Here is a 17,533-nt window from a genome sequence, read left to right on the forward strand (position 1 = left end):
CCGAGATTCCTAAGTATGACGGAAAGACCGACCCAAATGAGCATGTGTTCTCCTACACATGCGTCATCAAAGGGAACGACTTGGAGGATTATGAGATCGAGTCTTTCCTGCTGAAAAAGTTTAGGGAAACTCTATCAAAGGGAGCTATGATATGGTATCACAACCTACCTCCTAATTAAGTTGACTCGTTTGATATGCTTGCAGATTCCTCCATGAAATCACACGCCGGGGCTATCAAGGTCGAGACCAGGAAGTCAGACCTTTTCAGAGGAAAACAGAGGGATAATAAAATGCTCAGAGAATTCGTGTCCTGGTTTCAAATGGAAAGGATGGACCTGCCTTCGATCGCGGACGATTGGGTCGTTCAGTCCTTCACCTAGGGACTCAATGTTAGAAGCTCGTTGGCTTCATAGCAGTTAAAATGAAATCTGGTAGAATATCCGGCTATTACTTGGGCTGACGTGCATAACCGATATCAATCAAAAATCAGGGTCGAAGATGATCAACTGGGGATCGCTTCCGGGTCCGTTTATCCCGTCAGAGACGTCGACAGAGTCAAGAGAGACGTTGATCTTGAACCAAGATCGAACAGGGATCTATATCAGCCATACAATGGAGACCGAAGAGGTAGTGGGTCTGGGGGGAAACCCTGTGAGAAGTGAAAGGAGGAGTGATCGAGGTCAAAACAATCGGGGACTCATGAGCAAAAACAGTTTCGATAGGCCCATTGGGCCTAAGGAAGCGCCAAGGTGGTCTCGTCCAATTTCACACCTCAAATCAAGATTATGAAATGGTCAGTTGTAATAGTAGTACCCAACAAGAGTCCGGGTCGATTTCCACTGGGGGTTATATATGGGAGTTAGGCGTATATATTGTAGTACGTGAGTTTGAACTATCTCAATTTACACTTCCACAAATTGGGGTTGATTCTATGTCTAATTTAAACTAAGATGCAAAGTTAAGAAATGAAACTAAGAAAATTATTTTTGTTGTTTTTCAAATTTTGTAAAAAGCCTAGGGCTATGACCATCACCTGGGTGTTTGCCTAATGGGATATAAACCTTAATGCTTGTTTTATTGATCGGGGTTTATTATAGCTATCAACTCTCAATTAACCACTTAATACCTCTCGGTCAGAGAGTGATTTTACCCAATTTGGTTTTCTCAAGCCCAAATGGGTATTGCACATAACGGTTGATAAAAGCTCAAGTCAGGTTATTACTATATCTAGGTTGAACCCTTTAATTGGGATTATCAATATCTCGATTGACCCAATTTCTTGTTAGTTGAGTTGTCCTAGCCTAAGTCTCTCTTTCTCAAGCAGAGACCAGGTCAAATAGGCATGAACTAATGTTTGCAACCATTAATTCCACAAATTAAAGCATGAACAAGGCTAAATAATAAACACTCCACCATAAACAAGTATTGAGTTAAACACCCATAAGGTTTACACACTAGGGTTGGGTCACAACCCTAGTAAAAATCTAGCTACTCATGCTTGAAATTAAAGAAAAAGAAGAAGAAATGATAATTAAACTCATATTATGAAATCAAAATGATAAAATCTATGATAAAATATCCCACAATATGAAAAACTACTAAACAAAGTAAAGAGAAACAGCTACTATAGTTGCTGATATCAAAAGTTAACCTAAATTTGTTAAACTCGTCTATTTATACAGGGCTAGAAATTTCGGACAAAAATGCCCTTCGGGAGGTTCTGCGGCCGCACAATTCCATGTGCGGTCCGCAGATTTCTTTAACTTGTCAGGACTGGAGGTCTGCGGTTGCATAATTCTGATCTACGACCGCAAGGCATTCTTTCTGTGGTCCACATATTTGTAACTACTGTCGCACTTGGACTTCTACGATCCGCACTTTTATGTATGCGGCCGCAAGGCACTTCTTCTGCTGTCGCACAATTCCTGTGCGGTCCACACTTCTGAGGGCTTGGAAACTTGGGACTTTGCACATCCTCAGAACTTTGTTCCTAGCCAATTTTTTTGCAGCCGCACAATTCATGTGCGATCCGCACTTTGTACAAAGGTTTGCTGGCCTTTCCTTCATCATCTGCGCCCGCAAATGAAATTCTACGGTCTGCACTTTGTGAGCTTTTGTACCTTTTATGGCCTTGAGTTTAGATTACTCCTTTTTGAGTTGGATTTCACCTCGGGAGTCCATCTTCCAATATTCCTGCAATTTAGCACATTTCATCAGTTTTGGGGAATACAATTCAATGCTTTTAGACTAAAACAAAAGCTAAAATGCGTTAATAAGTAGTCAAAATCACCACTTATCAACTCCCCCAGACATATGTTTTTGCTTGTCCTCAAGCAAATAAATTAGTTCCCACCTCCACAAGTTGAGGGCCATTCTAGATAATCAAAAGTGAGTCATTCACACATCAATTGGGACCAACAATTACCCACACCACTTATGAATTATCAACAAGGCAACGAGTTAAACTTTTATGTACAAATAGTTCTAATGTGACACTTGAGCATCAAGAGTTGACTTTATTCATCAAGGAAGCTCGCTCTTTCATGTAGGTCATTGTGGATCCCAAACTCCTCCTCCTGTACTCCTCATTTGCCTATCTTGCTTAAGAAATTTAGCACTCAATCCAAATATTTACGAAAGATTCACTCATCTCTCTCAAGAGAATGTTGCAAGTACGGCTTTAAGTACCATAGGCTTGCCCCTTATGTAGATCACCATTAATGTAAGTTCACTCGTCTTGAAATCGCATAGGGCTTTTTCGGAATGCAATGAAGACTTTTGGACTAAAGTTGGATATACTATGATACAGCGGGTTCATCTTTCCTTAAGCACTCCATTTTCTGCTCTTGACTCATGCTTTGCCAATTCTTTGAGGCATTTTTTTTTCCTTGTGGAAACTAGAGAGACTTCACATCACTTTTTCTTGATCATGACATTCATTTTCTCCTTCTTTGATTTCTCCATGCTCTACATCATTACTTTTCTTTGAATCCCTTCAACTCTTCCACTTATCACTTTCTTTTTGCATTTTTCTTTTTGCTCTTTCCTTTTCTTGCCTTTCCTTCTCATCATTATTTTGCTCTTTTTGTGCCTTGATACCTCTTTCAAGTTCCTCGTCTCTCCCCCAAACTTACGGTTTTAGCCAATTGTTTAACAAGAGTGTTAAAAAAAGCTCGGGTGCCAAGAAAGGGTCACGACCAAACGGGTAAAGGCTTGTAACATGGTTATCAAATGAGAAAGTTTTGAGGCTTAAATGGGTTGATTAGGGATAACAATCTTGGTAGCCAATAGAAAACTTCAAGCGGGTCGAGGAAATCCGACAATCACTTCTCAAGCCTAGCAAAACTTAAGATGTCGCCTTAAAATACATTCAGGACAAGTTCTAGACCATTCACACAGGTACTTGGACTTGCAACAAAAACATCTCACCTCTCACGCAGCTGGATTGTTAAAGAGAATAGAGTCGAGGGCCCACAATGACCATATTCAAGATTGAAAATCACTATGGTTCGATTAAACCACTCGATGATTGCCTAAGTCAACACAAGAGTTACAAAGTCACTAACTGTCACGCCCAAAACCGTGGAGCGCGACCGACGCTCAACCGAGTGAACTCGACCGAGCAAGCCTGTTGGATTTCTTCTACCCAAACTCATTCATGAATAAGGAGAATATATGTTTTCCTTAATTAAACATTAAAGTGGTCGTGTCTGCAATTACCAATTTCTTACCATAAGTTTCACCATTTTTAAAGTCTCAAATGGACAAGTAATACAACCACAACATAGCATAGTTTGTCTTTCCCAGTACAAATACACAACCCACACTATGTCTACGGAGCCTCTATAAATAAAGAAGAGTACAATGATAATGCCGACAATAAGGCCCCGGCTATACCTCAACCATAATACATAAAGAACAAAAGATACATGACCCCGGGATGAAGTGGGGCTCACCAAGTCAGCTGGAAAGAAGGTGTACTGCTATCACTGATCAATGTCTCCTGCTGTGGAACCACCTGCATCCATTTAAAGATGCAGCGCCCCCGTCAAAAGGGATGTTAGTACCGTCGAATAGTACTAGTATGAAAACTAAATACCAATTTAAGAATCTAGAAATACAAGATAATTATGATGAACCAGTGTGGAAATAGAATAATATAGATAACTGTCTCAACCATAGCAAGCGTATTAAAAGCTATCAACAACATTTATAGGATTTAAGATGAGATCCTCTATAACCATCTTCACACAAAGCAGCCCCGCCGCCTCACCCGATGTATGCAGGTGGAGGTGTACGTACAATACCACAACTCTAATCAAGTGACCATGCCGCCTCACCTCAATGTATAGGGGTGGATGTATAACCACAGTACCAAGAACCTACACAAAGCGGCTATGCCGCCTTAGCCCAATGTATACGGGTGGAAATGCATCAACGATAGCAATACCAACACAAAGCGGCTATGCCGCCTCACCCCAATGTATGTGGGTGGTGGTGCCACAACAATACCAAAACCATACACAAAGCGGCCGTACTGACTCACCCCAATGTAAGCAGGTAGAGATGCAGTCCCATAATATCATATCCCTACACAAAGCGGTCATGTTGCCTCACCCCAATATATATGCGGGTGGAGGTATGTCACAATCACAATCTCTACACAACTTGGCATAATAACTTTCACATATATCACGACTAGAAATTATAATACGTGGATACGTAATCCATAGTTTGGGACACATCCTCAATTTATAATGCAATATGATAAGGGCATTTGAAATACAAATTGAACATATATCTTCATCACAAAACTTATCGGAATACTCGATTTATAATCAACATCTCGGAACTTACAAGGATAATGAGAATTGCAATTCTTAAAGAAGAGTTTAGCCAACATGCCTCACTTGAGATTCCTTACACTCTAAATATTTCGGAATTCTTAGCAACTTCAATCTAATTTAGAAATATAACAAATTGAACCAAAATTAGGAAGATGATTATGGTTCTAGCTCATTTGAGCATTTTATCAAACACAAGGGGTGCATTAAGGTTTCAAGGCCCTTTTTATGGAGAATTCCATCATCCCACAACCCAATATTTACCATGCCTAGTTCAACAATCTTCCTACACCCCTTGATATCACATGCATGTAAATAAACAACCCTACTGCCCAAAAATTATCTTGTTAATTATCCAATTCTGCACAAAATTCGAAAGTGAGGGTTAGGGTGTAGAATTTTACCTCTAGGATGAAGACCAAGTGAGTTTTCCCTTCTTAATCTTTCAAAACATGAACAAGAATTGAAGGACAAATATTGTAGAACACCTTCTCACTCTAGGGCACCCTCTCTCACTCAAAAATGTCAGAAAATATCTCAAAAATGACCCAAAGAGTGTATTTAACGAAATAGGGTCGGGTTTTAAAAACCCAAAAATAAGCTCCGGAACAGGTTCTGCGGTCGCATATGTGACCGCATAATGGTTATGCGGACCGCATATCGGTCGCATAATTGGTGTCCAAAATGACCAAAATATCTGCCTGAGTCTGCGGTCACTATGCGGTCCGCATAATTGTTCTTCGGTCGCATAGTACACCACATAAAAGTTATGCGGTCGCATAGTCGACCGCATAATTTCATCCAACTGACCCAATTAACTGCCTCATTCTGCAGCCATTATGCGGTCCGCATAGTGATTCTGTGGTCGCATAGTGGACCGCAGAAATACACTTTTCCGCCAAAGATTTTCCTTTATTTTCCGGTGTATTTTTCAACCCAAAAAATCCGAGACTTCTATAATACTCAACACGTAAAACCAATTCGGCACCACGAAATATTATTTTCTTTTACAAAATTTGACTGGGCCTTACACTAACTAGAGTTATTTCTTTCCAAAAACCTTGTTTTTAACCATAAGCACGTAGTTAAGTGTGATGGTACCAAGTGAAGCATGTTTGACTCTTCGAGAATGACTCAATTAGGTCTTTTTATTCATTACTACTACTATTATTACCTAAACACCAAAAATGGACTCAATCCCTTAAGAAGGTTTTCACACCATCCATCATTGGGAAGAGTCACCCATTTCACACAAAACTACCTTTGGAAAGAATCGTGGCATTAAGAAAATCAAAGGCTTATTATCTACTAAAATACAAAAATAAGCTATTAAATCAGAAAGAAGCTACTTAGTTAAATGCTAACTAATAAGAAAACAAACATAAAGAAACTACAAAGCAAAAACTATTGAAAGCATAACGAATATACATAATGAGAGAGTAGAGAGAATATATACATAATAAGAAAGAAGAAGAAAATAGTATCAAGTTACTTGCAGGCCAAATGTATCAGAATCATCAAAATATATCAAATAAACTCCATCCCACCCCACCCCCCCAAATAAGCATTGTCCCTAATGCTTAACAAAATAAGAGTAAATTAAAAGTAAGAGTGAAGAGAAACTCCCTATGGCTCCTTGGCCATCTCTGTGTCCACAATAGCATCACCATACTCAACACGTAAAATCAATTTGGCACCACGAAACATTATTTTCTTTTGCAAAATTTTACGGGGCCTTACATTATCCCCCACTTAGGATCATTCGTCCTCGAATGAGTGTCAAAATTTGTTATTAGCATCTTATGCAACTCAGTTTTTCATACCACACACCAGCAACCCCAAATTGGACTAACTCCCTAAATTTCCAAAAATATCGCCAGAGTTTCCTTTGTAATTAGGCCTATCCACCTGTCAGAGAACCCTAGAAACACACATAATACAAAACAACACCAACTGTGGCCTCATCAGCAATATATTTCCAGAAAGGAATACCCTTAACACCAGATGTACAAGTCATACATATTTCATAGGAATATCCCTTAGCATATTCATAAGGCACAACTCATAATTACATGGTTATTCAAATAAATACGGATACTTTTTCTTCATTTCTTCTTCGGCCTCCCAAGTAGCCTCTTCAACCTGTTGGTTTCGCCATAGTACTTTCACGGATGCAATTTCTTTGTTTCTCAACTTTCGGACTTGCCGATCAATAATAGAAACTGGAATCTCTTCATAAATCAATTCTTCATTTACCTCAATAGTCTCAACCGGAACAATGACTGTCGGGTCTCTAACTACTTTTTTTAACATAGACACATGAAACACCGGGTGTACTAATGACATCTCAGGTGGTAGCTCAAGCTTGTATGCTACCTCACCGATCCTCTAAATGATTTTGTACGGTCCGACATACCTCGGACTCAATTTTCCTTTCTTACCAAATCGCATTACACCCTTTATGGGGAAAACTTTCAAAAACATCTGAATAGGATTTCTGACGACTCTGAGCAGTCTTCAACCGCTCCTTAATGATTTTAACTTTTTCCATAGACTGATGCATGAGGTCTGGCCCTATCAACTCTGCTTCCCCAATTTCGAACCACCCAATGGGAGATCTACATCTCCTACCATATAAAGCCTCTAACGGTGCCATTTGAATGCAAGCATGATAACTATTATTATATGCAAATTCTATGAGTGTTAAATGATTATCCCAGCTACCTTTAAAGTCTATAACACAAGCACGCAACATATCCTGAAGCTTCTGAATAGTCCGCTCTACCTGCCCATCAGTATGCGGGTGAAAGGTTGTACTAAGATTCACTTGAGTACCCAAACCTTGCTGAAATTTCTTCCAAAAATTAGCAATGAATTGTTCCCCCCGATCAGAAATGATGGAAACTAGGGTGCCATGCAACCTGACTATTTCTTTGATATACAACTGAGCATACTAGTCTATTGTGTCGGTTGACTTAACCGGCAAAAAGTGTGTTGATTTTGTGAGTCGATCCACAATCACCCAAATTGAGTCAAACTTGTGCGAAGTGCGCGGTAATCCTACCACAAAGTCCATATTAATCATTTCCCATTTCCACATTGGAATTTCTATGGTTTGTGCCAACCCACCGGGCCTTTGGTGTTCGGCCTTCACTTGCTGAGAGTTCGGACATCTTGCTACAAAGTCCGCCACATTCCTCTTCATATCATTCCACCAATAGACTTCCTTAAGATCATGATACATTTTTGTTGAACCTGGGTGCACAGAAAACCTAGAAGTGTGAGCTTCAATCAAATTTCTTTCACGGAAACCATCCACATTTGTAACACATAGTCACCCTTGGTACCTTAGTGTACCATCATCCATGCCAAGAGAAAAGGCCATGGTCTGATGTTTATGTATCCCCTCTTTTAATTGCACTAACAATGGATCGTTGTATTGCTTCTCTTTAACTTCCATAACAAGCGATGATTCAATCCTATTTTTCATAATTACCCCTCCTTCACTAGAGTCTGTAAGGCGAACTCCCATACTAGCCAATCGGTGAACTTCTTGGCTAATGGCTTCTGATATGCCTCCAAGTGAGCCAAACCACCCATATATTTCCGGCTAAGAGCACCAGCCATAACATTGGCCTTTCTCGGATGATATAGAATATCGATGTCATAGTCCTTGAGTAACTCAAGCCATCTTCTCTGCCTCAGATTCAATTCCTTCTGCTTGAAAATATATTGAAGGCTCTTATGGTCTGTGAATATATCAACATGGACCCCATATAAATAATGACGCCAAATTTTTAATGCAAATACCACTATCGCAAGTTCTAAATCATGTGTTGGATAGTTCTTTTCATGATTCTTTAGTTGCCTAGAAGCATAAGCTATCACCTTCCCATGTTGCATTAATACACACCCAAGCCCGATTCTTGAAGCATCACAATATACCACAAATCCATCCATACCCTCTGGTAGAGTCAACACCGGCACCGTAGTCAGTCTTGCTTTCAATTCCTGGAAACTCTTTTCATAAGCATCTGACCATTGGAACTTAATTGCCTTCTGCGTCAATTTAGTCAATGGAGAGGCAAGAGTGGAAAACCCCTCGACAAACTTTCTATAATATCCAGCTAAGCCTAAGAAACTGCGAATCTCTGTTGGAGTTGTAGGCCTCGGCCAATTCTTCACCGATGAAATAAGGATCAACCTTACTTCCCTCACTAGAAAGTATATGACCAAAGAATATGACTGATTCAAGCCAAAATTCACACATTGAAAACTTTGCATATAACTGGTGCTGATGAAGGGTTTGCATAACTACCCTGAGATGATCGGCATGGTCTTCTCGACTTTGTGAATTTACAAGAATATCGTCAATAAAAACTATCACAAAAGAGTCGAGGAATGGCAAAACTATTGAAAGTGTAACGAATATACATAATGAGAGAGTAGAGAGAATATATACATAATGAGAAAGAAGAAGAAAATAGTATCAAGTTAATTAAAGGCCAAATGTCTCAGAATCATCAAAATATATCAAATAAAATCCACCCCCCCCCCCCCGAATAAAAATAAGCATTGTCCCCAAGGCTTAACAAAATAAGAGTAAATGAAAAGTAAGAGTGAAAAGAAACTCCCTATGGATCCTTGGCCATCTCTGTGTCCACAATAGTATCACCACCCTCCATTTCCTCCAACTGGATCTCATCATCCTCAACTCTGGGAGTGACTGGGTTGGTGAACATCTGACGCACTGCCTCAGCAGTGTCAGCAGCAGAGTCCGGCACCTCAGACTGGCCAACATGTGTTGTATATGTTGTGGGATCTGGGTCTGGGTATTGTGGGTCAATTAGCATGTCCAGTTGTTGAGGATCGCCAGTGTTTGGGAGACTCGCAGCGTAGACAATGAAGCAGTAGGCATCGATACTGGCTTCAAAGCCGAGGTGGAACCTGTAATGGGGGTTGTTGGAGGTACTAAAGCTGAAGGTGGTGGCATAGTTGTTGTGCTGGCTGAAGGCTCTGCTGATGTGCAAGGCATATCTACTATCTCTACAGCTACCACCAATGGCTCATTAGATTGGCCTATGGTGGTAGTCGGCTGACCCTTTTTCTTAGGGTTGTGTGCATCCACCAACGAATACCATGAAAAGGGCTTCTTCGTTTGCATCTTCGTATCAAAATCTCTCGGCTCCACCCATGTATCCGTAAGATACTAAGTAATGGTGTTGGGATATGGGTAGGAGGTATCATCTTGCCTGGGTGCCACAAATATGTTGGCCGACATCACGGCACTCACATTGATCGGTACCCGGCCATGATGGAGGCGACTAGAACTGCCCGCTGGATAGGAAGATTTGTCTCGTTTTGACACAGGTCGAGTCGGCTACATATAAAAGTTTGTCACCCCTTCGCCTCGAAACTCGGGGTGTTTCTATGAATAGACACCTCTACGGTAATCCATGGTGGTGGTGGCCCAGGAGCTGCCAGAATCTCAGCTAGCCATAGGTAAGCTGCATCTCCCATTGCCAACTTCTCCAAATATTGTGCGGGCTCAACATCCTCAAACCCCAAGTAGATGTTCAATGTGTGTGGGTCAAAAGGCACCTTCAGGTTCTTCACTTTAGTTATCTTTGTCCCTTTTTTGATGTGCGCCACATTACCGTAGAACTCCCAGACAAGATATTTCTTTGCATCCACTACGCTCTAGGTGAACCACCTCCACCCCTTCAGCTCTCGGAACTTCCTCAAGACTGTCGGGTTATAGTTTTATAGATCTTGTAACTGGAACCTTTTGCTCGATAGTGAGAGACCTCACTGGCCACCACCCACGAAAGATAGTGAAGGCAGCCAGACTGACGAACCGGTCCTCCCATACCTCTTTCTTATTTGACCGCTCAAGGCCGACAACTATATTATCTCCCCCTCGGCCATCATCTGGGATTTCATCAACTGTAGTCTCTGGTGCCTCATGGACGGGTGTAGAGAAGGGCTAGCACTTTTCGAATCCTCGGAGGTTCTATGTGATTTGGAACGCTCGTCCTGAAGTTGATACCTTCCTGACGGCTTTGATTGGACAGTCGGCAGCTCTTGAATTGAGTTGCCCTTCGATGCTTCCCTAGATGGGGCATAAGAATTGGATTCATAGAGCTCTGCACTTCTCCTCGGATGGCTGTAGCCTTCTTTGTAATTAACTTTTGGAGGGCGAGGGGTAAAGCACTCTTTCCTCGACCACTGGAAGGTTCACCCCTCCCCTTTGAAGTATTACCTCTGCCTCGAAATCTAACCATTTTGTTGTATCAAGCAACAGCATGTGTCAGTTGTAATTCAAGTGCAAATCATACAAGAACACACCAGAGAGACAGTGAACAACACAGTGTAAAACATGCTTGCAGGGTAGGGGAGTGTGGTCTGTAGAATTATTAGTGCGGCCGCAGAATGGGCATTGCGGACCACATAATTTAACATTGCGACCGCAGTGTTGGATTTGTGGTCCGCACAATTGTCAATTGGACCGCATAATTGGAATGTGTTCCGCACAATTATCATTGCAGTCGCAGTATAGATACCACCAATATTCCAACTCTCTGATAATAGATAGTGGACTGTTTTGCGGCCACAATCACTTTTCTACTATCTGCACATTTTCTATTGCGGCCGCACATGTGAGTTATCAAATTGACAACTCTCCGATAACAGATAACTAGTTGTTCTGTGGCCGTGATGGGATTTCTGTGGTCCGCACAATTTTCATTGCGGCCGCAAAATTATGCTAGACTAAAGGTACCCTAATCGTAACTTCTGCGGACCGCACAATTTCTTGTGCGGCCATAGATTTCAAAACAAATATGAACATAGCTCTAGGGTTTACAATTTTTGCACAAATTTGACATGGTGGCAGTGTATAATCATTAAAACCTATTTACCCATTCCCCATATAGAAAGTACCAGTTGACCCACCACAATTTTAACCCCACATGGTTGTATAATTGAATTCTACTGACAAATGGCGTAAAACTAACTAACAAATTGTAAATTATAATAAAAATTGAAAATATGTACAAGTAATTGAGGCATACCAGATAGGAAGTAGTGCAAATAGGTGATCACATATGTTGATTGTGTGTGGTAGATGATTTACCAGACGATCTCAATATTTTAGATTTGTGAGTGCTCAGAGAGGGAAAAACGTAACAGTAACCTTAGGCCTTCTATTTATACCAAGGGTTCTGACTGAGGGACAAAGGGTTGAGGGCGGCCGCATAATTCCTACTGCGGTCCGCACTCTATTACCTAGGGCTCAGAAGCCCTTGTTGATTTGTGATCCGCAGAATTTGTTGTGCGGCCGCAAATTCAATTGCGGCCCGCAAAATATGGGTTGCGGTCGCAGATAGGCTATTTCTCTAACAAAACAACTTTAGAGAGTTGGCATTTATTATTTTTAATTCGTGCAGTCCGTAGTGCAATTGTGTGGCCGCAGAGCCCCTTTTGTTGTAGCAACCAAAATTGTGCGGTCCGCATAATATATTTGCGGTCCTCACTTCTTTCCTCACTTAGCCAATTTTCTAGGCACAGTTCTGTAAAGTACACTCATCCCTGCAACACACTTCAAATCCAATTAGCACAAAAATAACACCTATCTACAAAAGAAGAAAGAAAAAGAAATAGAAATATGGGTTGCCCCCCAAGAAGCGCCTGATTTAACGTCGCGACACGATGCAGATTACCATCATTTAAAATGAATAACTGCCACCACGTGACCATCATCAACCTTTCCCAAATAATTCTTCACCTGGTGACCATTGACTCAGAATACCTCGTCATTTTTGTTCTTCAAGTCCAATGCACCAAAAGGCGTTACACCCACAATTTCAAAAGGACCACTCCATTTAGATTTCAGCTTTCCGGAAAACATTTTCAACCATGAGTTAAACAACAAAACAAGATCGCCCACCTTGTACTCCCTGTTTCGAATGTATTTGTCATGGAGGTATTTCATCGTCTCTTTGTACAAGGACGAACTTGCATAGGCATGGTACCCGTAAGTTAGCAGCAGCAACCCAATCAAGATTCAATTTATTTAAAGCCCACATGGCTTTGTGCTCAAGTTCCACCGGAAGATGACAAGCTTTTCCAAACACCAACCGGTATGGAGACATCCCGATAGGAGTTTTGAAAGCAGTCCTATAAGGCCATAGTGTATCATCAAGCTTCTTTGACCAATCTGTCTGCTTAGCATTCACTGTTTTGGACTTGATACTCTTTATCTCCCGGTTAGAGACTTTTACTTGATCGCTAGCTTATGGATTATAGGGAGTCGTAACTTTATGAGTGACACCATACTTGCTAAGCAAAGTGTCAAAAGCCTTGTTTCAAAAATGCGACCCCCCATCTCTTATGATAGCCCGCGGAGTACCAAATCTTGTGAAAATATTCTTCTTCAAGAACGCCACCACACTTCTCTTTTCATTGTTGGGTAGAGCAATGGCCTCAACCCATTTAGACATATAATCAATCGCGACCAAGATGTAGGTGTTTCCACAAGAACTCACAAAAGGACCCATGAATTCAATACCCCACACATCAAATATATCAATCTCCAAAATGGTAATGAGAGGAATTTTAATATTCTTTGAGATTCCACCGGCCCGTTGACATTCATCACATCTTTTTACCATATCACTTGCATCTTTGTAAAGAGTGTGGAAATAGAACCCGTAACTCAACACTTTGGCCGCCGTTCTTTCTCTGCCATGGTGACTACCATAAGTCGAAGAATGGAAAGCCTCAAGAATATCTCTTTGCTCTTCATCCGACACACATCTTCTAATTACCTTATCCGTGCAAATCCGGAAAAGGTATGGCTCGTCCCAGTAATAATCTTTACAATCCCGTTTGAGCTTCTTCCTTTGATTTGAAGAGAACTCATCCGGGATGATTCCACACACAAGGAAGTTTGCTAGATCCGCGAAACATGGCACCTCCTTCTTTGAGAGAGCCAAGAGTTGCTCATCGGGGAAGGAGTCATTAATTTCAAGGCCATCATGCGGCCTCCCCTCCTCCTCTAAATGAGACAAGTGGTATGCCACTTGATTTTCACTCCCTTTTCGGTCTTGGATATCAATATCAAACTTCTGCAACAATAGCACCCACCTCATCAACTGAGCTTTTGAATCTTTCTTGCTCATAAGATAGCGAAGTTCCGCATGATCCATATGAACAATAACCTTTGCACCCATCAAGTATGGGCGGAACTTCTCAATTGCAAACACAATGGCAAGAAGCTCTTTCTCTGTAACGGTGTAATTGTGTTGGGCATCATTCATGGTCTTACTATCATAGTAGACCAGATGAAAAATCTTGTTAATACGTTGCCCCAAAACTGCTCCAACCGCTACATTACTAGCATCGCACATGAGCTCAAACGGGATACTCCAATTAGGAGCGGTGATAATGGGAGTGGATGTCAACTTGAACTTTAGCAATTTAAAGGCTCTCATGCAATCGTCATTGAAGTCAAACATAGTATTTTCTCTAAGAGTTTGCACAATGTATGTCCTAAGAAACTACGCACGCCTTTCACCGAAGTTGGAGGTGGAAGTTTAGAAATTACCTCTATCTTTGCCTTGTAAACTTCTATGCCATTCTTTAAAATTTTGTGGCCAAGGACAATGCCTTCCTTGACCATGAAATGACATTTCTCTCAATTTAGCATCAAGTTCATTTCTTCACACCTTGCCAATACTTTATCCAAATTATCCAAGCAATCATCAAAGGAATTCTCGACCACCGAGAAGTCATCCATGAAGATTTCAAGGTATTCCTAGACCATATCCGTAAAGATCGCCATCATACACCTTTGAAAAGTCATCGGTGCATTACATAAGCCAAATGGCATCCGCTTGAAAGCGAAAGTACCATAAGGACATGTGAAAGTTGTTTTCTCTTGATCTTCCGGAGCAATAACAATTTGGTTGTAGCCCGAATATCCATCTAGAAAGCAATAGAAATCACGGTCGGCCAACCTATCAAGCATTTGGTCAAGGAAGGGAAGTGGAAAATGATCCTTCCTAGTGACTTTGTTTAGCTTGCGATAGTCCATACACACTCTCCACCTGATCATCGTTCTTGTGGGAATCAACTCATTCTTGTCATTGGTAACCACCGTCATGCCCCACTTCTTTGGGACACATTGCACCGGAGAAGTCCACGAACTATCAGAGATGGGGTAGACAACCCCGGCATCCAACCATTTGATAATCTCCATTTTGACCACGTCTTACATAGCTTCATTAAGCCTCCTTTGATGTTCAATAGATGGTTTGACATACTCCTCCAAGTTAATCTTGTGCATGCAAAATGAGGGGCTTATTCCCCGAATATCCGCCAAAGTCCACCCAATAGCCTTTTTCTCTTGTGGAGCACCGCCAATGTAGAGTCAACCTGCACATTAGTCAAACAAGAGGACAGAATAACCGGTAAAGTAAAGCAAAGACCAAGAAATTCATACCGAAGATGTGGAGGCAATGGCTTCAACTCCAAGGTAGGAGGCTCTTCAATTGAAGGCTTTGTATGAGGAGTTTTCCTATTTTCAAGATCCAAGGAATGTTTCCGGGGTGCATGGCTGTACAACCCCATTCCTTGCAAATAATTCACACATTCCATGGCTTCAACTCCAAGGTAGGAGGCTCTTCAATTGAAGGCTTTGTATGAGGAGTTTTCCTATTTTCAAGATCCAAGGAATGTTTCCGGGGTGCATGGCTGTACAACCCCATTCCTTGCAAATAATTCACACATTCCATGAAGCCATCCATCTCGTCATCATCAAAGTTGAACAAGACGGCCTCCAACATATCACCCACATTAATCGTGGCACTCGTATCATCAATAATTACTTCGGTTACCAAATCCACGAAAGAACATACTTCATTTCAATTTGGTTGCTGCATAGATTTGCACACGTGGAATACCACCTTTTCATCAGCCACCCAGAAAGTGAGTTCTCCGGCTTCTACATCAACAATAGCCTTCACCGTAGCAAGGAAAGGTCTTCCAAGAATAATCGGCACCTCATAGTCTACTTCACAATCAAGAATAATAAAATACGTCGGAAGAATGAACTTATCAACACGAACCAATACATCTTCAATCACTCCTAACGGTATCTTCATTGTACGAACAGCCATTTGTAATCTCATAGATGTGGGTCTTGGTTGCCCAATTCCCAAGGTCTTGAAAACTAAATAGGGCATCAAATTGGTGCTCGCCCCAAGATCACAAAGAGCTTTAGCAAACTCAGCACTTCTAATGGTACAAGGGATTGTAAAAGCAAAGCGATCTTCTAATTTAGGAGCCATCCGATGCACAATTGCACTCACTTGATGTGTGACTTTGATAGTTTCAGAATTCATCGACTGCTTCTTTGTCACCAAATCCTTCATAAACTTTGCATAACCAGGCATGTTCTCCAAGGCTTCAACTAATGGCACATTTATCGAGAGACTCTTCATCATGTCAATGAACTTTTTGAATTGATTCTCGCCTTTTTTCTTGGCGAGCCTTTGAGCATATGGAGGAGGAGGCTTAGGCAATGGTGCCTTAGCCTTTTGCACTAGCGGTTCCGGTAAGTCAATAACATGATCCCTAGATGGATTCACTTCCTCTAAAGTCTCCTCCACAATGTCATAAATATCAATCCAACTTCATCATTTGCATGCACCACATTGTTCGGGATCTCTTCTTCTTCTACCACTTGCTCATCATCCACAAGTTGTTTTTGACTTAACGTGGGTGCATTCCCACCTCTTTGACTTCTTGTAGTAACGGACATGGCATGCCCCATATTGTTACCACCCTTTGGGTTCACCACCGTTTCACTTGGTAGTTGATGTTTGGCATATTTCGATATGTGTTGATGTTACTTTACCCATGTTTTAACCACTTCTTGATGTTATTTGATCTTTAAAATTCCCAACATGGTTTAATTATTGGTTTTATGACTAATTAAGTTATGTGTGACGATTTAAGGTGTTTGGAGTGCAAAATATGAAGAAAAGGTGGTCTAGCCAGAGGAAGAAGGGTTGGATGCGTCGCATCCAACCTAGAAAAACTACATCTTTCGTGCACCCTTAGCAGTGAAGTCGGCCCATAGCGTCCGCCATAGCATCCGAGACTGGGAAGTAGAAGAGAAGGGTGGATGCGTCGCGTCCACCCTCACATGCAAAGTTAAGAAATGGAGGAACAAAGGGTGGATGCGAAGCATCCACCCTAGCATGCGAAGCTGAGAAGTGGAGGACGAGGTGGATGCGACGCATCCACCTTAGCATCAATCCCTGAAGCCGATTTGGACTAGGAATAGGAGAGCTTTGGCCCACGACTTTTGTACGCAATATATAAGCTAAAAACGCCTCTTTTAGGTTATCTAACATATTGGGAAGAGGAAAAAAGCCACGACAAAGCTGTGGAGGCCGGAATTCATCAAGTTCCATCTTTCTCCCACCAAACTTAGTAATTTTTATGTTTCTTTGTATGATTTGTTGTTTGGCTACCATGTCTATATGGAGCTAAACTTCACGTTCTAGGGTTGTGGTTCTTTCATGACTATTGTTATTCGGATATTGATTTTGACTTCTTGATTTATCATATTAGTTTATTTATTCAATCTTGCACTTAATTATTTAATTGCTTGATCACCA

The 17,533-nt window shown here is 41.3% G+C and overlaps 1 protein-coding gene across 1 annotated transcript; it reads right to left on the reverse strand.

Annotated features, from left to right (window-relative positions):
* Window positions 1-15,769: 15,769 nt before the first annotated feature.
* On the reverse strand, window positions 15,770-16,300 carry LOC138897901 (uncharacterized). The gene has a single exon (XM_070183926.1). It carries the CDS (start codon window positions 16,298-16,300, stop codon window positions 15,770-15,772), a length of 531 nt encoding a protein of 176 aa, XP_070040027.1.
* Window positions 16,301-17,533: the final 1,233 nt, after the last annotated feature.

Source organism: Nicotiana tomentosiformis, chromosome 8 (assembly GCF_000390325.3).
Source record: "Nicotiana tomentosiformis chromosome 8, ASM39032v3, whole genome shotgun sequence".
Lineage (NCBI taxonomy): Eukaryota > Viridiplantae > Streptophyta > Magnoliopsida > Solanales > Solanaceae > Nicotiana > Nicotiana tomentosiformis.

What these genes read in the sequence shown, in the direction of transcription:
- LOC138897901 (XM_070183926.1), bottom strand. Translation starts at nt 16,300, where the DNA reads ATGCCTGGTTATGCAAAGTTTATGAAGGATTTGGTGACAAAGAAGCAG.